At 38.6% G+C, this 11264-nt stretch overlaps 1 protein-coding gene across 1 annotated transcript; it reads left to right on the top strand.

The window, feature by feature from the left end:
• Window positions 1-4596: 4596 nt before the first annotated feature.
• On the top strand, window positions 4597-10681 carry LOC115822556 (solute carrier family 22 member 7-like). Its single transcript, XM_030786455.1, has 10 exons — window positions 4597-4980; window positions 5589-5692; window positions 5984-6138; window positions 6291-6459; window positions 6831-6954; window positions 7194-7303; window positions 8807-9021; window positions 9891-9999; window positions 10184-10390; window positions 10488-10681. The coding sequence occupies exons 1-10, from the start codon at window positions 4600-4602 to the stop codon at window positions 10525-10527; spliced, it is 1614 nt and encodes a 537-aa protein (XP_030642315.1). The 5' UTR covers window positions 4597-4599; the 3' UTR covers window positions 10528-10681.
• Window positions 10682-11264: the final 583 nt, after the last annotated feature.

Here is an 11264-nt window from a genome sequence, read left to right as displayed (position 1 = left end):
ATAACAGCAATGGGCTCTTATAGGGTTCTTATAGTCAGTAGAATTAACGGCCACCATTTGCATGTGTCTGTTAAATACTTACAACTCCCAGCATTTCTCTAGGGGGCGATTATCAGTGTGATTTAAGATTGTAGTTTATTTTACTGTTGCTTTACTTGGGTTTTAATCATTTGAGCTACAGCGCGTGAGCTCAGGAGTGGTATGGATGAGTTACCCAATCACCCATCTCAGGGTGGGTGGGAGTGCAGTTTTCGCCCAGTTCATTTGCTTAACCATGGGAACTATCAAAAAGAAATTATCTTCCCAACTCCTTCCCATTGTTCCTACTATCACCGGCTATTCCAGTGGTGCCATTTTACTATTTTGGCTAGTGCACCTAGTGTCTCCACAAGGCACACTGCATGAGCACATGTAAATATTATGTGCACTGTCAGACTAAGCACACTTTTTTGGAGAATATTCTGGGAAAGAGGGAATCCTAGCCTATTGTAACTCTATGAGCTACAGGGAATAAAATGGAACTTTCACTTAGTTTATCAACTCAGTTAACTGTATGAAATTTAAGAACCATTGGGATTCAAAAGTCTGTGAGAAATGCAATATCTCAAATCAGTTCAGTGACGTGAGATCTAATATTTTAAGTTGTGTAATAAGTAGCTTGATCTTTTCAGTTGTTTCGGGTAAAGGAACATGTTTCGCTTGTCAAGCGTTTTGTTTTGGAACTCTGTTTTTGGTAGTGTGGCAGTTCTGAACAGTATCACATGCATCCTTACTCTGTTTCTCCGGTTTTCCATGAATGTATATGTTGGTTATGTAATAATGTATCTGTATTTGTTTATTTCCAATGTTACGTTTCTTCCTGCTTTTTTGTGCTGAGTTTGAGTCTCTCCTCTCTCAGTGTGTCAGTCTGTGAATGTGTCTGTCCTACATGAGCTCAGGAACCCAACACTGGTGCACACTGGACAAGCTCTTCATGTCTTTCCACTCATTGTGGGTAAACTTTGAATGTTTTCATTTTCCAATAAAGAGTAGAAAAGGTAAACGTGCGTGAAGAGGAGATAGTGTTCAGCTCGCTTTGCTCATTGAGATAACATTTTGGTCTCCTCTGGGTTTGTTTTTGTGACACATTGGAGTGATGGAACTTTCTTTGGGACTGTTCCCTGTATACTGTCATTTTATTTCTAACATAGAATCTAGATTCCATGGTACATTCTAGCAGACTGTGAGATAGGTCATCATGTTTTTAAATCTGATTATTATTTTTTGAGATTCCATTTGCAACAGTGGCAAAAAAAGGATCATTGCTCCAAACTGGTCATTTAGTTTCTCCAACTTTTGCCATAGTATATGCTACATTTTTTTTTTGTTAGAAAACATTAAATAGCAAAAAGCGTTTTTGGATTGCTATCCATTTTTATACTGCCTTTGGCTGGGTTTTAGCCTCAACACTGAAAACAATTGTAACCAATCTTGTCATTCTAAACATTTCTTGAACAGTAGCAGTGGTTGCCGAACTCTGTTGAAAGGTCCATTACTGAAATGAGCAGATACCTGAAGTGTTACCAGCTCAGAATCGGAAACGTATAGAAACTGTGAAGGGTTTCGAATGCAACCTTTGTCGAAGCTTCAAGTCACATCTGTATGATCTGAAGAAACCTTCTGCAGTGGATCACTGCGGGTTGTACATTCTTCCTGCCTTTCCTCCTGAATGTTTCTCTGGAATTTGTTTTGTGTTTTAAAGTGAAATTCTACTTGCAATTGCTTGTCAAATTAATATATAAGTACACATATATGTGCCACATAAGTTTAAGAAACTAAATAAACATATTATATCTACATTTTTACTGTGTGAGCTGTAATTGTTTCATGATTTCCTCAACTTAGAGAATGAACACAGAATTTTTACACACTAATCTCTCAGCAGGCCCATGGATGGATGGATCAGGGGCAGAGTAGCCTTACGCCTGAAGTATTTGTAGAATGGAGTTTAGGCTTTTGTAAGACTACACGCACACATCTGATTCAGCTAGTCATAATACTGAGGAAACCATTTACAATATTAAGCAGATCATCTCTATGTATAAGTGGAGAACCTCCCTTTGCTTTAAGCTCAGTGAGTCAGATTCCCTAAACCATGCATCTTTGTCATCACAGCCTTGAAAAACCAGCCTTCTGCACGGGATATGGTAAGAGTGCTTTATCTCAAGGTTGGCATGTCATTAATCATTTATTTCTCATGTTCATTTCTTATGCCATTAGAAATGAATGATTCATTCAGTTGGTCACACATTCATTCATTCTTTTACTCATGAAGAAGACACTTGCAGGCTAGCGTCTCTCTCTTGAAGTCTCAGATTGGTGTAGCTGTAAGTGTGTCTGTTAATCATAGCTCACATCATCAAGAGTTTAAGTAATCGTTTAAATGGAAGTCTTTTATCAACTTAGAACCATAGCTAAATTAAAGCCATTTTTATCTCATAAGGACCTGGAAACAGTTATCCATGCTTTCATCACCTCTTGGCTGGACTATTGCAGTTCCCTGTATATGGGGTTGACCCATGCCACCCTGTCTTGACTACAAATGGTTCAGAATGCAGCTGCTAGACTTTTAACTGGAACTAAGAAAAGACAACACATCACCCCTGTTCTGGCTCATTTGCATTGGTTACCAGTGAAATACAGAATTGATTTTAAAATTTTACTATTTGTTTTTAAACCCCTTAATGGATTATCCCCACAATACATTACTGATCTTCTGATTCCATAAACTGCCCCTAGATCTCTTAGGTCATCCTCACAACTCCTCTCAGTCCCCCACTCACGCCTCAAAACCAAAGGTGACTGGGCTTTTTCTGTTGCTGCCCCCAGACTCTGGAATAGTCTCCCGTTCCACATTAAGCCCCTCCCTACCATCAACAATTTTAAATCAAATTTAAAGACTCACCTTTTTTCTCTTGCTATAGTTCAGTCTGAGGTTGCCCCAAGCATTTTGTCAAGTCCACTCTTAATCTATCTTAATCTAATCTATTTTTAGCATCCTCTTACTGGATTCTAATCTCTTCTTGGTTTTTCTTCAGTGTTTCTTAATTTATTGTTTTACTACTTTGATTTTGATTATTGGTCTTATGTATTTTTCATTTTCGTCTTGCCTGTTTCTGATTTCATCATTTTATTTGTTTTATGTTTTTATCATTTTCATCTTGCCTTTTCTGTGTTCTTCCTTTCACTCGTTCATTTTATCTCAGTTTTACCTTGGTTACCTAGGGTCAACTCCTGTTGTTTTAAATGTGCTGTATAGATAAAATGACTTGACTGGACTCTTTACGCCAGATTCAGTGGAAAAGTCTTATATATGCAAATGGACCAGGACTTTATGAGTTCAGTTGTCTCTTAAAAACAAGTGCATGTGAAACATGATTCACAGAGCTTGATGTGATTCACCTGTCAACTTTAAACAAAGATTAATTTCTTTGTAAAATTTCAAATCGTTTGTAGATATGTTATAAGTCTGCATATTTCATACGCTCCAGATGTCTTAGAGGAGATCTTGACTGAACTTTGCTGACATTGACAGGAGACATGAACATTTTCCTCACCTGGCCTTAGCTGAGGCATCCATGTGCCTTGTACTACAGCTCTATGAATCGACGGTAACAGTTGCAGTCAAAATTACCTTCCATGACTATTGACTGTGAATGGCTGTGAATGACATGACTGTGAATCGAACCCAGGCTAGGACAGTGAGACTGCCAAATTTTGATTTTCTGGACTAGTTTATTGACATTAACATGCAATGCACTTCTAATGTCGCTTCATAACCATAAGTTGAAATCTATGTTCCTATTAACATAATTGTCCACTTAAAAGCATTGTTTGCCCTGAACAATGGACAATTCTGTAATATAGTAATATTACAGGATAATTCATAATCAAAATGGTTATTCAACAATATCAGTGGTTAACTAATATCCCCTGCATTCTCCTTAAAGTGTGAAGTGCACAGTGTAACCTATGTGATGCCTCTTAGCTGCTGCATTTTAACCGTCTCAATAATCTCTTTTTTAGCCATTTTGACCCATACTCTTTGCTTTACACTTTAATGATAGTTCAAGATATCAGTTCTTCAATGGGCCTTGAATTTAAACAGGCAGCATAATGTGCAATGAACTTCATGTCTTTAAACTTTGTGTACCCACCATTTTTCTCTCAGGGAGCTCTGGCTGAGCCCTTATGACTGACAAACCTCTTTGAACCTCAGGTTTATACACACTACAGTGCTGAGAGCTCTGTGAGGGTCTAATCACTGTATGTTTAATGGTTAATTTAAAGACTTCTACAAATTAACCGTCCTTCACCTTTGGAGTCTCATAAACCCAAGCAAAGCCCTGTATATGACCCTGTTACGATCAGAATGAGGCTGACACAGTAAAGGGTAGAGTGAGTGGCACCACAGACAATGAGAAGAGTATAGACCTCAGCTAAAAGTTAGAAGTCAGAACGAAAATACCCATGCCAAACGGGTAGAAAAACCAGTGAAATGAGAAATATCTTTTGAAACAAGAGTTATTTACGTGAGGTAGCAGTTTTCAGAGACTAAAGATGAAGTTTGAGGACCTTCTATTAGAGATTAACGGTTTTGGAAAGTTCCAGATAATGATTTTGTGCATCAATTTCTTTTGTCGTATCACCATACCATGTCATTTCCTGCTGAACAATTTCATTGCAGCTATTCCGACTCACCATTGTGACATCAGTGCTCTGGACGTCAGTGATGTTTTTGGAAACCTTAGTCAGGAACAAAGGTTGGCTGTCAGTGTTCCAGTGATGAAAAATGGGAAGTGGAGTTCTTGTCTTATGTTTACAGAGCCTCAGCTCCAGCTCTTGACGGGTTCCTCTAATTCTACTGACCTCCCGACGGTGGCGTGTCTGGATGGATGGGTTTACGACAACAGCACTTTCGTCAGCACTCTGGCCTCTCAGGTAAAATCACCGCTCTCTCAAAGAGACAATAACTGGAGCTTGATTTTCTTTAATATTATCACACATTGGGAGTGTAATTTAAATATTTTTTTATTTTTGTAGAATTTACAAAATTTAGGGAACAAAATATAATTAAATGAAAACAAATCCTAAATCTTAATTATTTATGAAAGTAAATGATAAGGAGTAAATAAAATATCTGACGTTCTTCTACAGTATGCTTTAGCCCAACAGGATCCAATAAAATGAAGATTACTGAGCAAGCAAGTAGTAAACAAAATCACACAGCTCATCAGTGATAAATATCGTTTACGGTGTACACAGTTAAAAATCAAAGAGGCTGTTAAGCAACATGTTAAGCAAAGTTTGCATGTGTGTGTGTGTGTGTGTGTATTGGCAGGACGAAGGAGTACACGTGAGTGAAAATACGTGTTTGCATCTCACTTGTGAACTTTGCCCTTGGTCTATGATTGTGCCTAGTTGGAAGATTTTAGTCGGTCTTTAAAAGTGCAAAGCCTTCCATTCTCCCTCTCTCTCTCGCTCTCTCTCTCTCTCTCTCTCTCTCTCTCTCACACACACACACTCTGTCCCTCTCTGTTTCTCCTTAGTGGGATTTGGTATGTGAGAAGAGAGCAATGAATAAAGCCATGGCGACCATTTTCTTTGTTGGGGTCATGTTTGGAGCAGCTGTGTTTGGCAGCCTGAGTGACAGGTTTACCCTTTTATTTCTGATAGAAAAAAGAGCAAATATCAAACATCACAATGTTTGCAAAACATTTACAAAGTACTTTTCCATTTCTCAACATTACAAAGAATTTATCAGAATAGACCGCAATAAATAGAGGCATTACCTGCACAGACGTACCACAATGTGACAAACCATTTAAATTTGGACTTGACACTAAAACACTATGTATTTTTAAAGCCTATAATGATATAAACCGTACATTCAGCGTAAACTTTAAATGCCCACCATTTATACAGAGCCTATGTTTGTCCACAGGTACGGGCGAAAGATCATGTTGTTGGTGTCATATATCTCTGGAATGGGTTTTGGATTGGCTAGTGCTTTTGCCTCCTCCCTCATCATGTTCTCTGTGTTGAGATTCTTCACTGGTTTCAGTATCACAGGAATTGCCATTGTCTCAACTGTTCTCAGTGAGAACTGCTCTCCTACTCTCATCTGCTTCTATCAAATGTTATATTTCTGTAGAAAATACAGTGCAGTTACATCATACAGACAGAAAAGAATGCCATTCCTTTTTCAATATGTGTGGTGTGTGTGTGTGTTTCTCTGCTCTATGTCCTAGATGTGGAGTGGGTAGATGTCAAATACAGGAAGTTGGTGGGGGTGATTGACAGCTTGTCATGGACGTTTGGGATTATGTGTTTATCACTGATAGCATACTGTGTTAGAGACTGGAGATGGCTGACTGTTGCTGTCACATTACCCATCACACTGGGCATCATCTCCTGGAGGTCAGTTCATACCTCATGCACGTGTATATCCACACCCACACACACAATGCCTTCCAATCATATGTGGCAAATTCCACATCTTTAGTTTCACTTGAAGTAACCTCTACCTAGGACATGAGCAATCACCAGGCTCCTCTAAGACAATGAAACAATTTTAAGATATTTACTTTATGACACCAAGTAAACTCTCTAAGGCTTTCCTTCAGTATAAGTATGTTATTAATATTATTATTGTAATTCTTCTTCTTATCATTATTATTATTACTAATAGTAGTAGTAGTTGTCGTTGTTTTTTAAACACATTCGTGATAGTGATTTTAGAAAAACTGCTTTTCAAGAGTTAATCTGCAGTAGATATCTTTCTCCTGTAGGTGGGTCCCAGAGTCTGCGCGGTGGCTAGTAGCTACTGGTCAGCTGGATAAAGCTCATCATTACCTAAAACAATGTGCCATCATGAACCAGAGGGAAGGAGCCATCTCCACCATTACACCACAGGTGCGTTTTATGACATTTTGGCTGACCTTGAAAGATGGTCTTGGCCATTATAGCTTCTTGAAGGCTTGCTGTCCTAGTGTTCAGTAAATGTGCTTTATGAGAAAGTGTACTGTAAAAATTGGTCACAAATAAAACTGAGCAGAATGCAACATCTTAGTTGGACAGAACTGAACTGTTAACTGAACTGTCAATTGGACAGAACTACTTGTCACCCTTCCATTCCCCTGTACCTCTCTTAGACCCTCAAGTCTATCATAGTGAATGAAGAAGGAACCAGGAAGTACTCCTATCTGGATTTGGTGAGAACACCAAAGATTAGGAGACTTGCTTTGTTCACTGGTATTGCTTGGTGAGTGGAGATTCCAACAAATTATAGAGTTTTATTTTATACATTCACATCTGTTCAATTTTAGTTGTATACTGCTTTTTACTGTAGATATAGTCACAGAGCTGTGACTGTGTCCTTGCTCTCTCTCTCTCTCTCTCCCTCTCCTCACTCATTGGCATGGTTGAATTCTGTGAGGTGAAATATATATATATATGTATATATGTATATATATATATATATATATATATATATATATATATATATATATATATACACACACACATACACACACACACACACACATTTGTGTATATCAGTACAACCCAAAAATTTAAAGTGAACGTTTATTAAAATATCTCTAGATCGTACAACAGGTCATTCAGCCTATGGTGTAATTAGCATGGTTCAGATTTCCAGATTTCTATTAATCTTTTTGCCATTGCTGTTTCATCTGTGTATTTCTTTCTTCGCTATTTTTCTCTCATGCCTTATTACTGGGCATTTTGCTCTTTGTCACTTTTTGGTCTTCGCTTAAAAGTCTTAGGGAGAACGAGAACAAACATACAAAAAATAAATCAATACATGAAAACCCGGAACCGTTATATTTGCCTGTGGCACTTTCTCCGGCCAGTCATGGCACTAGATCCGTGGTGGTGCAGCCTAGCGACGATGGATCTCGGTTTACCATCTTTAGCTTTGATTCCAATAGTCTGGATATTTTGCCGGCAAGATCGCGCCTTCCGATCATGTAGCTTTGCTTGCTGCTGCAGGGACGCAGATGCGAAATTAGCATGTTGTCTCTTCAGCTCTTCGATGCTATTCTCGTCCGCATCTATACACTACCCGGTGTTCATGCCGGCAAGTTTAGATTTCAGACTTGAGAGGAATGCATTAAGTTCAGTAAACGTCTTGTCGCTGGGAAAGTTCAGTGTGCTGATCGCAGCCAAGACGTCATTTGTAGTTGAGGGGGTGCTAACATTATCACCGCTCGCTTCTCCCACCTCTGCTGCTCTGGCTTACTTTAGCTGATGTTTCACTAACTTCGTCAACTTCTTTATCTTTTGCAACGTTTTCCCTTTGATTTATTTTTTTCATCTTTTACAGTTATTTACAGGTATAGATTCGATTAGGTTTAAAAGATAAACTTAATTTTAAGGTGAGATCGCATTGCATTTTGACGCATAATGAAAGGCCTACAATTTCAGTGTCGTTTATTGAACCATTTCCCTCTATACTCTGTGACCTGAACCATATGCGTGAGTACAGGCGCAGTTTTCTGTGGTCAAAGTTCTATTTTGTTTTAACTGATATTTTACAGATTCAGAATAGCTTCCCTTTATGTGAATTACTAGTATTAAAAACATTAATGCTTGATGCACACGGTGCACTGCTTGTGCATTTTAATACCAGGTGTATACAGGACTTCTGCATCTTACTGTATATATCGCCCTGTAACTCAGTCTACTTTTACTGTGGCTTTGATTGTGTATCACAGTCTGGTTTCATTGGCCTCTGTTCTGTCAGGCTTTGCGTTGCCACTACTGCATATGGCATAAGTTTCAACATCACTGGCTTTGGCTTGAATCCATACCTGACTCAGTTTCTGTACGGCGTTGTCGAGATTCCCTCTAAATTCAGTGTCTACTGGCTGCTTGATCGGTTTGGGCGGAGGAAAACTGAAGTTGGATCTCTTCTACTGGCTGGGGTCTGTCTCATGATTAACATATTCATATCCAAAGGTGAGAAATTTGTGTTGCATCCAACCAAAAAAACAGTATATCCACAAACAGTAGTGGTTCGATTCGTTTTAGTGAGTCGATTCCTTCAAACAGTTCGAGAAACTGAACCGGGTTTTTGCGTTTTGATTCTTCTGTACTTCCATTACGTTTCCTCACTCGTTACTTCAGCTCACTGCACTCGCTGAAGCTTTAGGTTGGTTCACTGTAAACCTCACATTCTACAGTAGAGTGCTGTAATAACTTTTACAGCAATTAACTGTAGAAATAAATTGCGGTAGTGACACTGTAAAAACACAGTAAAACAATGGCAACCACAGCTGCCAGTATTTTACTGTAATTTTACAGGAAAGTTTTTTATCAGTGTACAGGCAACAAATCAGTGGACACAGTCAAAAGTAGCTCCACACAATCAGTTGTTGTGCATTTACATATATATGTAATACTCATAAATTTTTTATTCTCTTTCCTTAAGCTTTAGCCTAAGTCATATTTTTCATTTTTTGTTGTTGTTGTTGTTATTGTTGCTGAGGTCTGCAGCCTTCAATGTGTCTTATGTTCCATCTACTATTTTATTCGATGTGATATTCTCTTTTTTAAATGGTATATGCAGAGTGGGCTGATTCTCCTGGGGAAATACAACATTTCATATTATTATTGGTGTAGGAGCCGTGTTTACTGATATTATCAGTATAACTGATATAATTGATAATGTTGCTCTCCTGATAGTCAGTTCTGCTGCCGTGCATATTCAACATAAACCTTGGATTTCTGTATAAATTAGCCATTCCCAGTGATCAAAACTGTTTTACACCCATAAACCAACAAGAAGTCTCTGTCTTCTTTTCTCTGTTTCTCTCTTTCTCTCTCAGATCAGTGGATTGCTCGTTCTACAGTGGCTGTGTTAGGCAGAGGTTTCTGTGCAGCTGCCTTTGGGACAATAGTGTTGTACAGCTCTGAGCTCTATCCGACCGTGATTAGGTAATCAGCCCATTCCATTCTCATCATCAGGTCAGCTTAATGATGGACACTGAGTAAGAGTGACTGAAATACTCTGTATACGTTCAAATGAGACTGTCTCACAACCTAAACTTCAATATTATTATTGTCGTTGTTGTTATGTTGCCCTTTAAATAGAAATTGAATGTATTTCTCCCCTTTGTAGACAGAATGGGATGGGTTATACCTCCTTCATGGCTCGGCTGGGTGTATCTATGGCTCCTCTCATTCTTCTGTTGGAGGATGTGTGGAGTGACCTACCTCAGGTGGTGCTCTGTTCCACTGCTCTGATTGGTGCTATGGCTGCCCGTCTGTTGCCTGAGACAAGCAACAGGTGTCTGCCCGAAACCATTGAAGACATTGAGGGAACTAGGTAACACATTTTTATAGATACATAGATAGACTGATAGACAGATAGATAGATCTTTTTCTATTATCTTTTTTTTATTTGTTATTATTTTTATTTATAGGAAAGAACTGATCTTGAGTGAGAAGAATGACAAGGAGTAGAGGAGAGAAGAGTGGAGATGAGAGGAAGCCTGTCCAATGTACCCCAGTCATTTTCAAGTTTATTTAGAGCCCAATATCACTGTTTAAAGTCTTAAAGGGCTTTACATGCACACAAAACAGGATGGCACCCCCTGACTTAATCCTCATAGCGGGCAAGAAACCCCCCCCCCCCCCAAAACCCAGATGTGACAGAAAAAAAACGTGTAAATTTTTTAAATGCTACAACAGAACACGGATATAAACTATTCAAGATTTCTATACTACAGTGAGTTAAGGTGTATACCACAAGAAATTTAGCTTTGAAGAATGTCAGCAACAAATCTACCCCATCATGTGTCAAACTTAGTGCAAATAAATTAACAAAATATAGAAGTTGAGGAAGAGCCAAGAAAACAACAGCCATCTCAGGCACGTAGCCATGGGAACTCCCTAAACACAAACATAAATTACTTAAGATTTCTACTGTAAAGTGAGCTAAAGTGTATACAGTGTATAAAGTGTACACAGCCATCTTTAGCAGGTTGCCATGGGAAGTTATTATTTTATCAGTCACATTTTAGGAAACTTATGCCTTAAATCATTAAGTATGAGAGCCAGCAGAGAGAGAGAGAGAGTCCAGTCCAGGCTTTCTCCAGTTCTTCATTTCTAGAGCTCAGTTTCTGGTTTTCTTTCTGGAGGGGCTGTAATGTACGGCCCTCTTTGATTCAGTGCCGTCACAAACACTTCGAGTCTTCTCT

This window comes from Chanos chanos, chromosome 10 (genome assembly GCF_902362185.1).
Source record: "Chanos chanos chromosome 10, fChaCha1.1, whole genome shotgun sequence".
Classification (NCBI taxonomy): Eukaryota; Metazoa; Chordata; class Actinopteri; order Gonorynchiformes; family Chanidae; genus Chanos; species Chanos chanos.
The sequence above is the reverse complement of the archived record's forward strand: the minus strand, read 5'-3'. Positions and strand labels throughout refer to the sequence as shown.

Excerpts from the sequence above, each read along its gene's own strand:
- LOC115822556 (XM_030786455.1), top strand. The coding sequence starts at position 4,600 with ATGAAGTTTGAGGACCTTCTATTAGAGATTAACGGTTTTGGAAAGTTC. Across the intron at positions 5,693-5,983 it reads TTTGGCAGCCTGAGTGACAG|GTACGGGCGAAAGATCATGT; the intron begins GTTTACCCTTTT and ends GTTTGTCCACAG. Across the intron at positions 10,391-10,487 it reads GAAGACATTGAGGGAACTAG|GAAAGAACTGATCTTGAGTG; the intron begins GTAACACATTTT and ends TTTTATTTATAG.